Raw genomic sequence first — 21,306 nt, forward strand, 5'->3', positions numbered from 1 at the left:
CTTATTGGGAGCTACACTACATGGCGAGGCTAGATTAGACAGTATTGGTAATAATAATAATAATTAAGAATTAATTATTCTCTTTGAGCTCCTCTGTATAAGTCAGATTTCAACCAGGAGGGCAGAAACCTTGCTAAGTATTTTAAAACAGGAAATTTAATATATGGATTTATTTACACAAGTGTTGGAAGCCCACGCAAAATGATGCTGGGGTCTGTGTTTTTTACGTACAACACTTCTGTCACCAATTCTGGACTGTTTTCCAACACCACCTCTGACACCAGATGTGTGGAGTTTCTCCCTCACACCCACCAGTTCCCCAACTCTCCAGACACCATCTAGGTGTCCTGCACTTCCTTTTGATTCTGACATTAACTGTGTGCAGTGAGTGTACACCTCACAGGTTAAGGGCTCCGTCCCGTGAGACTGTCCCCCACTCCAGATGCCAGGCGCAAGTCCTTGGCCTCCTCTGCCTCTCACCAGCCCCCATGAATCAAGGCTTCCCACAGCTCCCTCCTCACATTTAGCGATCTTCTTTGATCAATGACTCATAGAACTCAGGGGAACACTTTACTTGTTTCAGTTTATTATAAAGGATTTTATAAAGGATACAAATGAACAGCCCAGGTGAAGAGGTTCATAAGGTGAGAGGTCTGGAAGTATCTTGAGCACAGACGTTTCTGTCCCTGTGGAGTTGGGCTGTCCCACTCTTCCAGTGGGTAGCTGCATTTACCAGCCTGGAAGCTTCATTACGCAAGCCTGACTGATGATAAGTCATTGGCTGTTGATCAAACTCAATTCTTTTTTTACAATTAAAAAATGTTTAATGCCACCCATGACCCTTCCTTTACAGAGAATAGAGAATATATTCATTGCAAAGAACAAAATTCCTCAACCTAACATCCAAGGCGCTCTCTGATTCAACATCAACCCGGACTTCAGTAGAGTGGAGTGGCTGAGGGCATGTGAAGGTGGGCTGCTCTGGCCTGAATGCCACGAGGTCAGGAGTTGGGGCTGAAAGTTGCAGCTCTCTGGTTATGCCTTGGTCTTCGTGGCAACCAGTCCCCATCTTGAAGCTAACTAGAGGCTTGCCAAGAGTCAGCTACAAAAACAAAAGAGGCTCTTGCCACCCCGGAAAGTCAAGGTATTTAGGAGCTCTGTGTAAGGAACTGGTGATAAAGACCAAGTATATATGTGTTATATCAGATGAAGTAATTTAGATATTAATGGTACCCACAGGAAGTAGCCATCACTTCTAAAGCAAAAGGCAAGAGGTGGATTAGGAAGAATTTAGATGCTTGAAGGAGGAAGACTGGATGCTTAGGCCTCTGAAGGGGGTGGCCAGGCCTTTCCCTGCTGCCAGGAGTGCCACAGAAACTAGAACTTGGAACCACAGCTGCCTTTTACTCACAGGAATTGTTAACAGAACTTGAAAAACAGAAAGAAGAACCTTCTTTCTTCCCACCTTCCAGTTTTTTTTTTCATGGCTCCCCCAGACAATATACTGAGCATTCAGCTGACAAAGTAGTCTAAGATGTGAACTTTACAGCTTCCTTGTCCCTACATCACAAAGCAGATTATAGAAAGATTGGCGTGGGGAGTGAGAAATAGGTGAATAACCGTCACAGTCCACCTCTGACTCCTCAGCACTTGCTTATCCCTGTTGCGTTAAGGACGACAGTAACAGCAGTTTCATGCTTCCTCTCCGAGTTTTTGTTCTTGGATAGCTCATGCTCTAAGGGTTCAGGTGGGAGGGGGAAAGGTTCTATGAATCTAGAGTCACAGAGAGAATGAGGAGTCTCCTTATTTTGCAAGTTTAGTGGAACCAGACATAGGGAGAGACTTGCAGTCCTGGGAGTTCAGGTTCTGCTTAAGCACGTTTATCACAAAAAAGATCAGAAAACAGCAAGGTCAGGAGCAGAAGGGAAGTCTTGGTAGTACCATGTAACGAGCAGGTATTTGTCACTCTCATTGTCATCGTGTCAGAATGATTCTGTTGAGCAGCTTCTCTTGTTGGCAAGAAGGCGGGGAGGACAGGGGAGAAATAGGAGCAGGAAGGTGAGTGTGTGATTTACATTTGCAGTGCCATCAGGAGAGCAGACAGAGCAACGTCATGTTAATTATTGCAGATACTTTATTGGCAGACTTGCTTGAGTTGGTTATTTCTCTCCATTATACTGTTGCTCAGAGAAGTCAATGGCAACCTCCCATGGACGGAGGAGCCTGGTGGTCTGCAGTCCGTGGGGTCGCTAGGGGTCGGGCATGACTGGGCGGCTTCACTTTCACTTTTCACTTTCATGCATTGGAGAAGGAAGTGACAACCCACTCCAGTGTTCTTGCTGGAGAGTCCCAGGGATGGGGAAGCCTGGTGGGCTGCCGTCTCTGGGGGTCGCACAGAGTTGGACACAACTGAAGCGACTTAGCAGCAGCAGCATGCTGTTGCTCACCTATTGGAGATTTTCACCTTCTTACATAAAACTAGTGTGTTTAATACCATTAACTGCTGTGTTCCTAGTGTGAATTGCAGCTATATCAGAAGCTAAGAAGGAATTATGATTATACCTCCTCTTTAAACTACTGTGTACCTAACTGATCCTTTAAAGAAATATCATTGGACTCACCTGTTTACAGTCATTAAGTTAATTCATTAGATATTTATTGAATATGAACCCTGTCCTGTATCGAGTATTTCCTTTGGCTTTCCTCATAGCTTAGTTGGTAAATCATCTGCCTGCAATGCAGGAGACCCGGATTCAATTCCTGGGTCGGGAAGATCCCCTGGAGAAGGAAATGGCAACCCACTCCAGTATTCTTGCCTGGAGAATCCCATGGACAGAGGAGCCTGGCAGGCTACAGTCCACAGGATTGCCAAGAGTTGGACACGACTTAGCGACTAAACCACCACCATGCTGAATATACATTTGGTGAATAATTAATATTCAGCTAAGCGCAAAAGTGAATATCATTATTGGGAAGATCCCTAGAGAAGGGAGTGGTTACCCACTCCAGTGTTCTTGCCTGGAGAATTCCATGGATAGAGGAGCCTGGCGAGCTACAGTCCATGGTGTTGCAAAGAGTCGAACATGACTGAGCGGCTGACACTTTCACTTTTCAATATTCACCTAAGGCCAAAGCTGAAAATCATTGTAGAATAAATTTCTGAGATAGATGAATAAATCTGAAAATTTATCAGAATTATTATAATGTTATTAATTGTAATAGATTTAAAAGTTTGACCTATTGAAAATTTTTTATTCTTGTACTATTGCCAGCTGCTAGCTTACTCCTGGAGTCACTTCTCCTGTTCATCTGCAATATTAAATTGGCATTTGCTTTCAAATGGTGGTGGTGATGCAGTCTAGAAGCATGTCTACAAACAGAACTTTGTGCAGTGTTTGAAGAAGATGGTGTCTGAAATTAATTATTTCAGAAGCAAGCATGCCAAGTGAGATTGTTGATATCACTTGAATTATTTTCAAGTTTCTACTCTTTTAGCCTGTACTTGCTGCTTTGTGTAATCTCTTGAGAAATGTTTTTATCCTTAAACCTTAGACCTAGAAATATTGCACTGCAGTTAGGTAATGGCTTTCAAGATAGCAAAGCCCTATGAATTTCTACCTGCCTTTCTCTTTTTTATTCATCAGATTGCAACATTATCTGTGTAGTAGACTGATCGAAGGCTTTTTTCAGTGTGTGTCATTTCTGTAATTACTCTCTTAGAGCACGTGAATTTGGTTATTTCCAACAGGCTCCAGCAGTTGGAAGTTATTAATTTTTTTTTTTTTGCTGAAGGTGTTGTTAATTATCTGCAGAGTACAGTATTGATACTTTTTACAGTAAGGCAGACTTTTAAACATGTAATAACTACTTGGTTGAATATAGTCACAAAGCGATTCCAGCCTCTCTTGTGTCTCTGGTAGTTTGTCTTTGGAAGGAGAATTGTTAAAGGGATTTATTATTTTTTGCTTGTACGAGCTACAGTGTGCTGCATTACATTGTGTAATAGTTTCTGAATACACAACTGAAGAGTGTGAACAAAATGTAAGCTTGTGACTCTCGAGTCATTCCTGGCCTTCATGTGTGCACCATTGTTACTGGGCATGGTGTCATGTTTTTCATTACTCATTTTCCATCCATTTAATACTGCTTCAGAGTCATGGTACAGCTTATATGAGAATCAAAAATTTCTTGGTAGACAAGTAAAGCAGAAGCATAGCTGAATTCCACACCCACCATTTTGTTGATTTTAAAGATTTTCAGAGGTCTGAATAGCTGTAAGATCAAGAAATAGCATATTTAATATTAAGTAAAATTTTATATGCAACAGAATATAGTTCAGGAATATTGTATGATAATATGTAATCCTAGGCAAAAGAAGACCTTTTTGCCTAGAATTCCGAGCTTGGGTAAATAGAAGAAATTTGTCTTTAACACTAAAAATGGTAGTCTCTAGTGATCATTTTGACAAATTTTTTTCACATTTACGCATTTTTAGTCACCATAAATTAAAAGAAATGGGATGATATTAAAGCGTTCTTATGAAATCGATTGTTTTTAAGTTTTGTTAGAAAGAGTGAACTATTTTTTCAGTATCTCCTTTTTCTCTAACACTTCATATTTCTTTGTGTTCTTTATTCATTTATTGAGTTGAAGATGATAATGGATATTGGCTTGATTTTGAAATTTGTCTTCGTAAAATTTTGAGGGGGCACAATTAACACTCTGATTTTAATTTTTTATCAGAAGATGTGAAGAATTCCCAAATAGGAGTTTCTTTGGAGGATATATAGTCTAAAGGAAATTAACATTTAAACCCATACCTTAAAGCTTATTACTGCTTAATGTTATGAGTAAAGTTCAGGTTTACAAAGATCAGAATTCTGATATTGGCCAGTCTCCTTATTTGTATTTTGGAGCCATATTTATGGCTGTGGGAGGATATTAGGGTCTTTGTAAGTTATCTTGGCAAACTGTAATTTTCTTGATGTTCATAGTATTTGACTGAGAAGGGAGTAAGCTTTTCCTAAATTCTCAGGTCTTTTTTTTTTTTTTTTTTTCTTTTTTCAACTCAAGAGTTTTCAGTTGTCAGTGTTTATTTTGGTATTTGTTTTCTCCTCTTTGGAATACTCCTATAATTTTACAGACACATTTTAATTTCTTGCCCACCCCCCGCCAAAACCACTGCACTGTGTCATTGCTGCTCGCAGCTCTGGTTGCAGAGAGCAGGGGCACTCTTTGTCCCAGCTGCGGTGGCCTCTCTTGTTGTGGAGCACAGGCTCTAGGCACGGCCTTCAGCAGGTGTGGCTCCCGGACTTAGTTGCTTCTCAGCACATGGGATCTTCCCAGATCTGGGATTGAACCCGTGTCCCCCTGCCTTGGCAGGCGGATTCTCATCCACTGTACCACCGGGGAAGTTCTTCGTGTATTTTTAATCATGCAGTTATTCAATAAATATTTATTACTACCTGCAACATCCCAGGCTTTATTCTAGATATGGGGGATAGCTGCTGCTGCTGCTGCTAAGTCGCTTCAGTCGTGTCCGACTATGTGCGACCCCATAGACGGCAGCCCACCAGGCTCCCCCATCCCTGGGATTCTCCAGGCAAGAACACTGGAGTGGGTTGCCATTTCCTTCTCCATTGCATGAAAGTGAAAAGTGAAAGTGAAGTCGCTCAGTCGTGTCCAACTCTTCACGACCCCATGGACTGCAGCCTACCAGGCTCCTCTGTCCATGGGATTTTCTAGGCAAAAGTACTGGAGTGGGGTGCCATTGCCTTCTTCGGGGGGATAGAATAGTATACAAAGCAAAACTCCTGTCTCCTTAGAGTTCTCCTTGCAGTTGAAGACAGACTAAACAGATACTCAAAGGAATGAGGATGTGTTAGATGGTGCTAACCATCAATTTGGGAAGGGGACAGAGAGGAGAAAGAGAGAAGAGGTATGATGGAAAGATTGGTGAAGGAAGCACTCTCTGAGGGGGTCTAATTGAAGCGACGACCGCAGGAAGTGCAGTAGCTTATCACTTAAAGAAAGGTCTGTGGGCAGAGCATCCCAGGCCAGGGCAAAGCAAGTTCAGAGACTCCAAGGAGAGAGAAGTCTTGCTGTGTTAGAGAAACTGCAGCAGGCTGCTGTGGAGAGTGATGGGAGGTGAGGCTGGAGTGAATCAGGGAAAAATCATGTCATGTTTTGTACGACCTGGTAAGGAGTTTGGATTTTATTCTGAGTGTAGGAGTAAGCCATTGCATGTTTTTGAGTGGAGTAGAGATGTCCATTTGTATTTTTGAAAGATTGCTTTGCCTCAGAGATTGTAGCAGGAGGCAAAGGTAGAAGCAGTTAGGAGGCTTTTAAAGGCATCCCCGCAGGAGGTGATGGTGGCAAGAAGCAGGCTGCTGAGCAGTGAAGGAGGTGAGATGGGGCATCCTTTAAGCTAATGGTGAAAGTGTATTAAGGAGGGGATGAGTGTCAGCTATGTCAGATGCTCCTGACAGGTGAAATAAGCTGTGGACTTGAGAGCTGATCATTGGAATTATCAGTGGGTGTTACTTGATGACCTTGCCAGAGCAATTTTGCTGGTATAGGATTGGGCAGAAAGCGAGGTTGGAGTGGACTTAACAGAGAAATAAAAGACATTGAGTGTAGGCAGATCTTCTTAAGGAATTTTCCTGCACATAGAAGCTGGGAATAGAGTGGGAGCTGGGGCAGGAGATGGTATCCAGATGAGTCTTTGCTTTGTATTAAGATGGGAGAAATAGCTGCATGTATGCCAAAGAGGAGTGTATAGAAGAAGAATAGCCGTAAAGCAAGAAGGAAACTCAGGTGAATGTATTACCCTAAATGTCACATGAAGAAAATGTTTGAGGAAGGAGCAAATAATAAATTGGGTCAAAGGCTATTAAGAGGTCCAGTGAGTTGAGCTGTGAGAATTGGCCTTTGGATTTTACCAGATGCAGGTCTGAGTGAGCTTAACAGAGGACCAGCTTCCTCATAGTAGTATTGGGCGTAAAAGCCAGACTGGAATGAGCTGAGAGAATGAAAGGTAGAAAAATAGGAAGACATAGTTACAACTCGTTTGACAGGTTGCTATAGGGAGGATGGGCAGGATGATGCAATTGTAGAGAGGATGTGAAGGCTTGCTTTTCATATAGAGAGGAGAACAGGCCCCTGAGGGAAGGGCGTCTGTCAGGAACAGGTGCAGAGGTAAAGCAAGTGATTGTTAATGAAATAAGAGGGGTATAAAGGACAGTAGGTGTTTCCTTTTCTTGTTCTTTTGGGGGGTAAAAATATAAGGAAGTCATTTCTTCATGTGAGGATGGAATATCCATTGGTTGAGGTTTGAGGCACTCTTTGTTAAAAGCCTGTGGAATAGTCAGCTAGTAGAGGTGGGGAGAGGAGAGTAGGATTGCTCAGCTAACCTGAGAGCGCGCTTCATGTCCATGGTCACACGTTTAATGCAGTGGCTCTTACGTGGGGGCAGTTTTGCCCCCTGGGGAATAGTTGATGATGTCTGGAGACCTCGGTGGTCACAGCTGGGTGTTGGTGTGATACCAGGTGTCTAGTGGGTAGTGGCCTGGGACGCTGCTAAACGTCCTACAATGTAGGGAACAGCCCTCAAACAAAGAAATACAGGGTTAATCGTGTCCACTTTAAGAAACTGTGATTTATAGTGAATCTTGTCAGTATGTTTGAGTTTTCCTTCCTTCTTCCCCCACCAAGAAGTATTTATTAAATTTATAAACTGGATGTGAACAAAACTGACACTAACCAGAGTCATTCAGAATATGTTAGGTGTGCTGAAGGAGAGAGTTGGGCAATGTGATGGAAGATAACCGGGCAGGGCACAGCTACTGTTGGTAAGGCTAGGGACGAAAGCCTCTCCGAAGAGGGGGTGTTTGAGTCGAGGCCTGGAGGGCAAGGGTCTTCCCCAGTAGCTCAGCGGTGAAGAATCGGCGTGCAGTACAGTAGCTGTAGGAGACAGAGTTAGATCCCTGAGTCAAGAAGATCCCTGGAGGAGGGCATGGCAACCCACTCCAGTATTCTTGCCTGGAGAATTCCATGGACAGAGGAGCCTGGCGGGCTACAGTCCATAGGGCTGCAAAGAGTCAGACACGACTGAAGCGAGTAAGCACTCATACACACTGAGGGATGAACAGAAGCCAGCTGTGGGAAAAACCCTTGAAAGTAGCATTCTAGGCAGAGGAGACAGCATTATAAGACCCCCCTGAGCTCAAAAGGGTAAATGAAGTAGCAGCATCTCTTAGGAATTTTCTGGAAAGAAGGATGAAATAGCCCATTAACTGTACCATGTAGTTGTGTCTCCAGGGGCTTCTGTTACTCTAGTTAAGGAAACTTCTTTTCAAATGTTGTATGGGAAAATGGTCTGGTGTATTTATAAGTGCCTTTTGTGAGCTCAGAAATACATTTGACAGACTACCAGCCGGGAAGAACATGTTCTTTTCCAGATAAGCTGCCAATTTTGAAACAAACATATAAATTAGAGCTCATGGTCAGAAAATTCCACCAGAAACCTTGCAAACACTTGAAGTAAACTATATGTGATTTCTGCGTATTAAATTTCTTGTTAGCTTATTTAGTAAATATTTATGTTTAGTTTAAATCCAAGAATTACAATAAAAAGCAAATCAAAAGGAAATTCTTTACTTTTTCCTCCTGAATTCAGATTGTCAGACTTACCGTTTAGCATTGTAAATAGTAATTTTTATTATTTAACTTTGAAATGGTGCCTCTCAAGTCTGTCAGTATTTTGGACCAAGTTTTATATAATGTGAAAAATCTTTTATGTATTTTGTATCAGGTTCATTTATTCATCTGAAATTCAGAGATCGTATTAGAACTCTTTTAGATGCAAATGACAGAGACTCTGCTCAACTAAAAAGGTAAAAGGGACATTGATTGAAAGAAACTAGGGTACCTTAAAACCAGAGGAAAATCTTGCAACTGAACTGAGGCAAATGGCAGCAGCTGAAACTTGGGAACAAATTGAATGAGAAATGAAGGACTTGAGGACACGTCGTGTGACTCTCAACTACATGTTGGCTTGTGACAGACAGGCTTCCTCAAGGGCAGGAAATACAAGGTTCCAGAGTCTCACATGCACAGGTTATGCCGCTGGGAACAGACCCTGCGGGTCAGTCAGATCACTCTGACAGCAGCCAGGGCGGCGGCTGCTTTGCTAGGCGTGGTCCTGAAGGTTTTGCTTACACTGCATTAACCCGTTTAATGATTTTATGAACCCTCTGCAGTGGAGGTGGTTATTATATATATTTCACAGATGAGATGGAAAAGGAAATAGCAGCCCACTCCAGTGTCCTTGCCTGGAAAAGCCCATGGACAGAGGAGCCTGGCAGGCTACAGTTCATGGGGTCACAAGAGTCTGTTATGACTGAGCACACACATGAGTAAACTGAGGCATGGAGAAGTGAGGAAACTTGACTGAAGTCACAAAGCTTAGAGGTGGCAGAGCTGTGGTGGTGGGGACGGGTATTAAACCCTGGCAGTCTGGTACCTGACAGAACTGACAAATACTGTTACGTCACAGTCACACTGAGGAGATAGAGAGGGAAATGGCACCGACTCCAGTATTCTTGTCCGAAGCATCACATAGGCAGAGGAGCCTGGTGATCTGCAGTCCATGGGGTTACCTAAAGTTGGGCACGACTGAGCAGCAGCAAACTCATAGGTATTGAAATCGATCACACTGGAGATGGAGAGTTTTTTTTTTTAACTGTAAACTATTAAAGACAGCAGGAGTATGGTTTTAATTTTTTTGTTTATTATTAAAAAATAATAAGCTTCCTGGTGGCTCATATGATAAAGAATCTGCCTGCACTGCAGGAGAACCCAGGTTCTCTGGGTTGGGAAGATCCCCTGGAGAAGGGATTGGGTACCCGCTTCAGTATGCTTGCCTGGAGAGTCCCATGGACAGAGGAGCCTAGCGGGCTACAGTCCATTGGGTTACAAAGAGTTGGATAGGACTGAGTTAAACTTTGACTTTATTAAAAGATAGTGTGTAGTGTAGTGTTAAGTCACACAGTCGTGTCTGACTCTTGGCAATTCCATGGATTGTAGCCCGCCAGGCTCCTCTGTCCATGGGACTCTCTAGGCAAGAATACTGGAGTGGATTGCCATTCCCTTCTCCAGAGGATGTTCCTGACCCTGGGTTCGAACCCAGGTCTCCTGTGTTACAGGCAGATTCTTTACCGTTTGAGCTACAGGGAAGACCATTAAAAGATAGGACAACTGATAATATTATAATGAACCATTTTCAGACCTTTGAAAAATTCCATGGGTTTTTGTTCAAAGAAACACATGATGTGTGTTGCCTGCACAGCCTCCTTCCTGTGTGCTGTGGAGTTTGCCCCCTAGGAGACATTTGCCGCTCTCCAGAATCATTTCTGTCTGTCACAACTTGTGTGGTGGGTTAGTTAGTACTGGCATCTAGTGTGTAGAGGCCCAAGGTGCTGCTGAAGACCTTCCAGTGTGAGACAGACTCCTCTCAACAAAGGCACGAAAGTGAAAGTCGCTCAGTCGTGTCTGACTCTTTGCAACCCCATGGACAGTACATACAGTCCATGGAATTCTCCAGGCCAGAATATCGGAGTGAGTTCCCTTCTCCAGGGGATCTTCCCAATGCAGGGATCGAACCCAGGTCTCCCGCCTTGCAGGCCAATTCTTTACCAGCTGAGCCACCAGACTTGGCCCCAAGTGTTAGTAGTCCTGAGGTTGAGAAACCCGTACTAGATAAACTGGGCCATTTTCTAACTAAGAGTCACTGTTTGGGATGAAGATGTAAAAGGATTCTGAATCTTTGTGTACTTGTGAGGAATGAATAGGTCAAGACCAAGTATGATGCAGGGTGAGGGGTATTAGTGCCATGTTAGGCTGGGGTGCCTTGAAAGAAGGACTAAGTAGTGGAAGAAATTTACTGAAGGAGTTGTAGAAAAATGGAGCAGATAAACTTGGCTAGTTTCAGTATTTTCCCTAAGGAACAGCTGTGTGCATCCAAGTACTAAGGTAAGGAAACTTATATCTCTCTCTCCTCCCTCTCTCCTCTACTTGGTGGTGGCCTCATAGGACTAATTATAGGGCAGCATTTTAGCAATATTCTTGAGAGAAGTGGGCCATGGGTTTTGTGATTTATAAAAATGTAGTTTGTATTAAAAGAAACAGAGCCATTATTATTTTTTTAAAGTTACTTTGTGAATTTTGGTTTATAACACAGGGAACATTTTAATTGGATGCTTTCTGTGTGCCATACACTGTGCCAATAAATCGGTATTTAATCTCATTGAACTCTCATAATAACCTTTTAAGATGGTTACTATGAAATGTGTATTTTACTGAGGAAAATGAGTCCCAGGAAAGTTGACTACTGTCCTCAAGGCAAACAGCTTTTTAGGTAGAGTTAAACTTTTGATTTGATTCCGTAGATTAAGCTCTTTTAACAACAAATGGCGTGCTGCCTTTTCCTCTTAAAGACAGTTACCGTCCTTTCACGTGCTGATTTTCCATCTATGGTTGAAGTTTTGATACCAGTAGGTAATTCTTTGTATATTTGGTCTTAGTTCTTATTAGTGACAGAATTTATATATGTTTGGAAACAGATACTCCATATATATTTGAAAGGTTTTGAAAGTTGAAGCTGTGAAATAGTTTTTTCCCAGATGTTCCTAAAAACTTTATTGAATAGATTTAGTAATACTTTGAGGTAATTCTTTGGATGTTTTATTTTTTCTTGTATATAAAAGCTTGGTATTATTAAACTTTTTACAGTATAGAAGATAATTAAGATGAAATATTTCTCTTTTAGTTTTAATCTCAGACAGTCCATCTGTGTCATACATTGTACAAAATCCTTTCAGTGAAATTGTGTGTAATAGGAATTTTAGTATCAAAAATAACATAGATCCCTGTTGCTGCCGTAAGGGGCATTATTTTAAGAGAGGGGTCCCTTCAGTATTAACCATTGCTGTGAATGAGCTAAATTGCTTTTAACATTTCTAAGAAGTGTATGCCAGTCCATCAGATTTTGGTCTGTGAAGTGAATAACCGTTACGCGCTTAGGAACATATGTCAGTGTGCAGAGAGTAGGTGGAGGAAGGGAGCGCAGCACAGGACGCCAGGTGCTCTCTTTTCAGACTTTTTTGTAATAGGGGTAGAGTAATAAGGTGTTTTCTTTCATTGATGAAAATATTGTTACTTTGCATTTCACTTAGTGCCATGCTCTTTACCAGAGCTTCCATATTTGGAGGAAAAGCATGGAGCTTAGAGGAGGGGAGGGGAGGGGCTGTTTGTGGTGCCTTAGACTGCCTTCCCTGTAGCTGCTGCATCTTTAAGGTGTGAATCTGATTTCCTGGAGGAGCCTGACCCCTCCTTACACCTTCATCCCCACTGAGTCATGGCAAATTCTTGGGCAAGGTTTATATCAATGCATTATTTTTCCTCTGCAAACTTAAAGAATTGTAATATTTGCTGGCTCCCTTTATGTTGGTTTGCTGTGTTAACTCCTAAGTTACATACTTTGTGTACAGTTGATATTGTTGAATAATCAACCTATGAGTTAAATAATAAAAAGTTTGATTAATCTTAGAAATATAGAAAATGTGAAATACTGGTTTATGTATGGTAAAATTTAAAAAATGAGTCATTAATTGATATATCCTTTCAGTCTTTAATGGTTAAGTATGGTTTGAATACTGTCTTCTTTATACTCCTAATAGGATTTGCTTCTACAAGAGGGAATATATCCCCAGTATTTAAAAATAATGGTCTCAATATTTCCTTAGGTGAGAAATCTATTCTTAATGTTAATTTAAATTGAGAATATATGCCTTAAGCATTTTAAAGGAGTAGTGCTCGCATAGATGTTAATGAAATGTAACTGTTGTAAGCTAAATGTAAAAATCTAATTTTTCTTTCCAGTTTTGCTTTATGTACATTTTTTGATATGTGGAAAAAAGGGACAAGGGCTATAAACTGAGAGCCAAATGTGCTTTTGTTGTTCCAAATTTTCAAAGCCAGAAGCATATAAACCTGCACCTGTTGGTAATTACGAGCAAGCCAGCCTTTGCCGAATCCCAGGCCTCTGCTTAAAACTTTTTTTACTGGAACTAAACGATGTTGCCATTTTTATTTTTAGGTTTGCTGGCATGGGTAATCTCATTAAGGTGCTAACCAGGGACATAGACCACAATGCAGCACATTTTTTCTTGGACTTTGAAAGTAAGTCTCTTAGCCCCTCACGGCTGGTGCATAATGGTAAAGGTGAAAGAAATTAAAACTCACACCACAGTGAAGGCCAGCTATTTGTTAATAAAATATGGGAATCACACAAAATTTGCATGACTTTTTTTCCTAATCGTAGGCAAACATCGCCATCATATGTATGATTTCGTTCTCCATTTGCCGAATCATGTTGAGTGTGGAGCCCGTGCTGTCCTTTCATTAGTCCATGAAGCGACTGCCTTATGATGAGCGTTCTAACAGTATGCCTCGGTGACTGCCCAGCAATCTGGTTGCTTATAATCCTATCGTAATTCCATTCATGTGAAGAATCAGAGTTGTGCTGCATATCCAGAATCAATTCTTTAAATAACTTCCACAAATTATTGAGAATCCAAATTCGGTTAGAAATACATGCTTTGTTGAACGGCATACAGGAAGTAGTCTGATATTCTGCTACTCTTAAGATGAAAGCAAAGGTGAGCTGTGGCCGAAACTCTTAACATTTGGCTTTAAAATAAATTGTTGTTTCAGTGCAATATTAAACAAGATTACCTGTGAATAATTCTTGATCAGAAATTTCTTTTTCAGAATACTAGCACTATTGGAATACTTAAAGAATTTTTCATTATAAGGCCATTAATGAAACTTGGGAGAATTTTAAGAAGAATTAGAGCAACAGTTGTGCCATTGTGTACAGGAAAACTACATTTCATCTCTAGGTCCTACATATCAGCACCTGGAGAGCCCGCTTTGCTGACTGCCCGAGCACAGTCTGGGTAACCTGAAGGACGAATTCATGGCCTAATGAACATTTTCCCTGTTACGATTTTTTTTTTTTAAGTTAAATTTCAGATGTTCTTTTTTGTAAAGGGATATTTTCTCTTTTCTCATTCTTGTCTTGACAGGTACCTTAACATGGGGAATCTTCTTAAAGTTTTGACATGCACAGACCTTGAGCAGGGGCCAAATTTTTTCCTTGATTTTGAAAGTGAGAAGATGATTTTATATCTATTTTTCTTTGCCTGCAGTAGACTGCGTTTGTCTTGCACTAAATGAATGTTTCCACTTTGCCATCTTTTTAACTTTTGCTTTGCATGACTGAGCTATGAATTGTTTGAGTAAAACTTCTTGTGCCTTCTAGAACTGGAAGTCATATTTTATAGATTAAATTGTGATAATGTTTTTTACTTGAATTTTTATAAGAGATTTATATCTCTTAGTTGGACATTAATTTATAATTTGAGATCTCTAGTAAAAACATTTGAGATGCTCTGAAAATATTTTTGTGAAAAGATTTTGGTGGAAAGGATATGCTTCTTCAAGATTTGTTAATTAGAAGCAATATTTGGGGAAAATTTTACTGTAGTTGAGAAAAATTGATTAGTTTTCAATTACTCTTTGTACCTATTGAAATACTTTGAATATAAAATCTGTTCATGAAGGCCATTCAAAGCTCAGTAATTTGGGCATAATATTAAAAGGTAAGTGTGAACCTTAATTATTTAATCTTTGCAGATAACTGATTTTAAAAGTTAAATTTATTATATGTATTTATTTCAGGAATTCATTTTTTTTCTAACTCTAAATAAAAAGAAAAATAATAGGTTCACAGACCTTTAAGTAATTTGCCTTCTGTTTGTTTTATGTTGCATGACCTATTGTAATATGGTCTAAGAGTGGCAGGTAAGTGTCATTGACCTCCGTGCATGTTGAAAGGCTTTTGCTTTTTTGGCTGTCAGTATTGCTTTAGCTTGTCTGGTTGTCAAATCGGGAACAGTGATATTCAATTGGTGTTTTAGTGTGAATGTTGCTATTTTAACTGATCATTAGAAATTGTTAGGAAAGGGTGAAGAGCCTTTAGGTTATAAATCATGTTACCACTTGCATTTTCATCTGAGATTAAAACATTTGAACAGAGTTTTACAAACTTAAGACATTTTATGATTTTTAAAACAAATCCTTTAAATAAATCCCCCCAGAGATGTTGCATTTTTTCCATCAACTTCAGTTTATGTGATGTTATACAGTTCATTTTAGTTTACGAATAATTTGTTTTTTTTTTTCTTTAAACGAGGACAGATCATATGAGCACATTAATTTATAGTTTGTCTCCATTTAATGGGGCAGTCTGTGGCCTCTGATATTTTTCCGCTTTTATTACATTCCTGCTGATGTTTCGTACTGACAGTTTGCGTACTCTGCAGGCTAATGAAGAGTAGTCATGTCAACATCAGGACCATATTGTTTGGTTTTTAGGGAACGATGTTATTGAATGATAGTTTTCTTGACCCTTCTCAACAATTTAACACTGCTATTTTAAATGCATGTTTAGCATGAATTTTAATCAGCTTGGGGATATTGAGCAGTTTGCTGACTTGAGGGTTATTCTTTCAGATGAGGCAGCTTACATTAGAGCTGTATTTTAGTTTACTTGCATCTGTTTCAAACTTGCTGTTGTATATTTTTCTGCTATCCTGTCTCCTTATTATCTTTGTCTGAAGTTCCTTACATTTGCAGAATCTTGGCTTTGATACAGTCAAGATCTTGTTCAAGACTTGGCACTTGATCTTTTTATAAACCTAGCATTATGTTGTGGTCAAGTGAGAAGCATGAATTTACTGTAGTTTTCAAGATTATTTGATCTTGGTTTTCTAATCTGTGAGGGTTTGGATCATGATTCTTAAATTTTAAATAGCTAATGTAGTAGCAGGAAAAGGTTAAAATTAATTACAAGGATAACCAACAATGAAGAACTACATATAAAGTGTTAAGTTCCTAAAGGCAGATATAAATTAAGTATTTGTTGCTTATATCAACCAATGTAAAACTTTTGACACTTACTGGTAACCTGTAAATGAAATGTAGTGAAAACAGACTGCAAACTAGGTCAGAGTTTGTCTCTGTTAATTCTTAGTTACATTTTGTAAATATATTTTCTTTTGAATCTAACATCAGAGTTGTCTTAATGAGTTTTACCTCTCATCCATCTGCATATTTATCTTCTTTTTGGAAATGTGCATTTGTAAAAGTGTATTTTATCATTCAGCTACTATAGTGACCCCTTGAAACTTCCTTTCTTTTTAACGGTTTTATACCAGATTCAAAATTGCCAACACAGTTGATTTGCCCGTTCATAGGCTGATGAGATTAAAGTCATACTCTGTTATTAAACAGTGTTTAATACATTATTTAGTTCTAGATAAGCTGTAATATTTAGGTTACCAGAATAATTTAGCTTTACTCTTACCATCATTTTAATTGGTTAAGCCTACCTAGTTCTCCATGGTTGGGCGGCTATAGAAACAGTACCATACAGACAGATATATTGGCATTTTGCATCAAGCTGTATAAAAATGAACTGTTCTAGTAATTTTGAACTATGATTTAATGGACCCCTATATTTTACAAAATGAAGACTGTCTTTAAAGTACATCATTACTCCTTAATATATGTGCTTGCACACACACAGTGTTTCGCTTCAGCTTGCCTCGTGTGTGCGAGCCAATAGGTACTGGGGATGCCAAGATAACTAACAAACAACCCTCGCCTTTGGGGAGTTCTCAATCCAGTAGAATAGATAGAAATGCAAGCTAATTATTTACATCATTCAAAGTATATAGGTCAGGAAAGGGATTAACTTTACCTATGAGTGGATTGGACATGATGAGAGAATTCCTGACAGTGATTTATTAGAGTTGGGTTGTGACGGGTGATGAGAATGTTTCATGCTAATTTAGTGCAGGATGTTGTGGAGAAAAAGGAACAACATGTTTTTTAAAAAAAGCCTTAAGGCATGAAATGACATTCTGTGTTCAGTGAAGCGTTATTATCTACTCAAGGTACTAGAAAGAAGGTCTTTTTCTTAAATTATCCCTATATGATTTTATTTTAAGAATAGTGGTTTAATTAATATGTAAGTCCAGAGTTGCCCCATAAAATTTGCCAAGTTATGCTAATGACAGCACATTAAAAGCACTGAATCGGGGCCTATACAGCCTCTTCTAGTTCTTGAAATTTCTTATTTTATGACATTGTTAATTTATAGCTCATTCTAATGACAGATCTTTAGCCTGAGTAACTACTATGTGTATTAGTTCACCCAGTTGTCTCTTGCGAGGAGAGGGACCTTTATTTTTATGTCCCTTCCCAACCTTAGCAAGGTGCTTCATGATCACAGAAGTTCAGTATTCATTAGTTAACCTTGATTGTGTAACTCCAGGTAGACCAAATAGAAGAGTAAATATAGGTGGTTATTTGTGAGAAATAGACTCTTACTTTCTCTAATTCTTTGTTATAGAGCCTTTCCACTTAGTCATGCATTTCTTTGAATTCTTGTGTCTTTTGTGTTTCCTGTTCCCCTCTCCCGCCAGTCAAAAAATAATTTGATAGTACCCACTCTCTTAGTCTCTTGTTTTTTCCATTTTACCTTTTATATATTTTCAGTTGCTTTTGCCCTGTACTTGAAATTTCTGATGGCGTTTTCTTATATTTATTTTTCTAAAATGATGTAGGGTTGTTTTGTTTAGATATAAAAATGCATAATAGCCTTCTTTAACACATGCTGGAGGCATATTTATAAATCTATACCTTCTCATTCATTCAACAATTATTTATCATTGAAAATCTACTAGGTACTAAGTTTATATACTGAACAGTGGTATGTACTGTACATACCCTGCCTCAGTGGGATTATAAATATTTACTGCATGAATGAATGAGATTAAAGCAGACAGACCTCTTATGTCACAATTACAATTTTTATGTGACTTAAAATTTTTTTCCTTTTGTAACTCATCTTTGCCTCTGTACCATAACAACGTCAATTTTAGCAGTTATTTTCAATGACTCTTCAGTAGGAAACTGGTGTGAAATTATTAAAATAATTAATTCTACCTTCAAATAGTAAGAGCAACTGAAACATGCTTTAATTTCCCTTGAACAGCTTTTAAAACTAAGCTTGATGAGTAATCACTATGCCCACTCTCAGTAGTAGATAGCATTTTGCAATCGAATGTCCTTTTGTTAATTGGCTAAGTGATATGTTTTTCCTCAAGTAATTAAATTTTTCATTTTTTGCTATGAAAAATCAAAGTGACAAGTCTTGGTTGATCTCATTTTGGGGAAATATGCCTTATTTTACGCAGTCCTTTCCCCTCCCAAGTATTTCCGCCTTTTGCATGACTTGCTGTCAGTAAAGCAGTGCTTACCTGTCTGCTCTTTTCTGTCTGTCTTCATTTCTGCAGCAGTCTTCAGCAGCTTTCAAAATTATCAATGTGACTTTCCTGTGACAGTCTAAAAAATGTTTGATCAGTGTGGTGCTGGGTATTTTTTCCACCCTTAAGGGAAACTGGAATCTTCTCCTTTATTTTTAAATTTCTTGGTAACTTATTAAACCTTTAATAATGATTAACCACTTCCAAGGTCTATTTAAATCTCCCTGATAATATTTCTTTTGTATATAATTCTCAGTGTCATGTTTTTCTGTTAACAGCTAGTCACCACACCCAAAATACATAGTTTAGCGTTTTCAAACTTCACAAATATCTTTTAATATATAACAGTCAAAATATTGTCTTTTGTCATGAATTCCCACTTCATGAATTCAAATTATGATACGTGTCTACTATTGATGTTATGTCTGTAGTTTCATAATTTCATATGGAAAGTATAAAACTGCTGTTTTTTGCATGTAAAATTTTTCTCTACTGCATCTGGTGTAAGTATAAAAAGTTATAACTGAAGTGTACTTTTTTTAGTGTGTGTCTAATTATGACTGGAGAATATGGCCTGGCTAAATGAAAAAATATTACCGCTAAATGACAAACTCTGATTTTTTTAAAAAAATCATTTAGCTATAATATCAGTATTTGCTCCTGGTAATACCTTTATAGCTTTGGACACAGAGTCTTTTAAATTTTTCAGTCGATTCCTCTTGTGTAATTTGTCATAGCAGTTTCATTAAAAAAAAAAAATACATGATTTCTGAAAGGAGAGTTTCAAAATAAGGAAACAGACTTGGGAACACAAATTCTTAAGTTGGCTTTGCATGTGAATGTTACTCTTACTGTTGCTGTAGTACTGTCTTAAGTGTTGAAATTAAAGTTTGGTACTGTAATTGTTGATTTAAGAATATAAATGATATATTTTTGACTAGTTGGCAAGTTTAATAAAGGAAATTGAATTATGACTTGCCTTAAGCACAAAGTAAAGTTCCAGGTTTTAGGCACCTGGACTTCTAGTTTCGTGTGTGAACTAAGTTTTTAAAAAATTTTTAAGGAAAGGAATAAATAGATCTTTGTGTATTTATGGGAAGGTAGAGTATGTGCAGAAAAGTCTAGGTTCTAGTATTATATGATTGGTAAACAATATTTATGAGAAATGTTCTTAATTCATTTTATAAATTTGGTCTGCCTCCCCTACCCTCCAGAGTATAAGAGAAAATTTTAACATGGAGGAATTCTGACACCACAATTGCTCTCTAAAACATTATGGTAATCATAATGTTTATTATTTTAAGTGCTTTTTGCCTTGTTTGTAGTCTTGAATATAGTCTAGTGGGAAAGATTTATGAAAAACTCAGATTCCTCACAGAACATCCATTTCCCTCATTTCCCCCCACCAAAAATCAAATGTATTGAATAAAAAAGATTTATCCTTAGCAAAACAAATGACTAGGGTATTAAAAACAGGATTTTTGTCACCTCGGGCCTTAACAGAGAAATCCAGAATACTCATCTATTAAAACCTATGTTTTGCGGCTAACGCCACACATGGTGGAAGTGCCCATATGTTTGTGTTCCTAACTATGCTTTTTATAATTCCTCCTTCATTTTTCTTCTCACTCGGTCCCAAGTATATAGAAACTCAGTTTTTGCATTAATAGTTCAAAATTTCAGTGATAATATTGTATCTTAAAGTATCTAGTTTTTAGTAGCCTAGTAATTCTGGAGTCATTTCATAACTCAAACTCCTCTGCATAGTAATCTGCACCTTTTGTTCATCAGAAGAGAAGTTCACGGGTCAGAGTATAAAGTGGTTTTTAGAACCACTAAAGTCTTTTTTCTTAGTTTCTAATTTTTTATATCAAAACTCAGTCATTAAAGTGAACTTTATAGGAAAGTAGTTTACGTCTTAAACTGTAGATGAGCCAGGTACATTAGTTAGCCTTTCATTTCTGTTGAGTTAAATAGATGGCTATTCATGGATTTTCAGTTACTACTGTTAGTGGTGAGTATGGTAGAAACAGTGAGTATACACTGACAATTAAAATTTTTGAGTTACAACTCTCATTTGTTTAATATAACACATCATGATTTGTAACTTGAATAATAATGTTTGGTGTTCCTTGCTTCTCTATGCTATTTCCCAACATGAGGCTAGTTATTCAAATATGGAATATGAACTATGGAAAAATGACCAGTCTTTTTAAGAAGTGTGAAGTTAGCATTGGAAAAAATGTTAAGTCAAACCAACTTTTTAGAAAATTGGATTATTTAATACTTGAGTTATTATACATGTATTTAAAAAAATCATGTGACTGTAAATTTTCTTGTGCTTTCCTGCTGTTTAGATGCCCAGCCGACAGAGTCTGAGAAGGAAATTTATAACCAGGTGAATGTGGTTCTAAAAGATGCAGAAGGCATCCTGGAGGACTTGCAGTCGTATAGAGGAGCTGGCCATGAAATACGGGAGGTGAAAATTCCTGTCCCTCTTTTTAATCTTTATTGTTTCCTATATTGTGTTGTCTGTTTCCATAGTCAGAGTTATTTAAAGGAAGATTACTTGCATTATTTCAGAAGTGGTTGCAGTGATATAAGGGTAAACAATACAAGGTTCTATAACTACGTAATTTATATATATTAAAGAGAATTCTTTTGGTTTACTCTCATACCTGAAATTTACAGTATCCACGGGGGTGCTGTTCATACTGTTTTTGGAGGGGAGACCATCAAGCATTCTATGCCTTTTCTGTTCTGCCAGTCTATCTTTCTGCTCCTCCTAAGCTTTCTAGGAGAAAACCAAAATCATCTTTGTGGTCTGGACCCCCTCAACTGTGTCTGACGC

General features: G+C 38.5%; 1 protein-coding gene across 12 annotated transcripts in view; it reads left to right on the forward strand.

Annotated features, from left to right (window-relative positions):
* The window catches only part of CYRIB (CYFIP related Rac1 interactor B), a 147,722-nt gene that overhangs the window by 101,061 nt on the left and 25,355 nt on the right, over positions 1-21,306 (forward strand). For 4 of the 12 annotated variants that reach the window (XM_055545779.1, XM_055545778.1, XM_055545780.1 and 1 more), the window contains 2 exons: positions 14,148-14,230; positions 20,813-20,934. In XM_055545779.1, the coding sequence (XP_055401754.1) occupies positions 14,158-14,230; positions 20,813-20,934 (195 nt within the window). In that variant the 5' untranslated portion in view covers positions 14,148-14,157. Of the gene's footprint in view, positions 1-13,156; positions 13,240-14,147; positions 14,231-20,812; positions 20,935-21,306 lie in introns of all 12 variants that reach the window. The other 8 variants (XM_055545783.1, XM_055545776.1, XM_055545784.1 and 5 more) reach the window with 3 other exon arrangements.

Source organism: Bubalus kerabau, chromosome 14, assembly GCF_029407905.1.
Source record: "Bubalus kerabau isolate K-KA32 ecotype Philippines breed swamp buffalo chromosome 14, PCC_UOA_SB_1v2, whole genome shotgun sequence".
NCBI classification, from domain to species: Eukaryota; Metazoa; Chordata; class Mammalia; order Artiodactyla; family Bovidae; genus Bubalus; species Bubalus kerabau.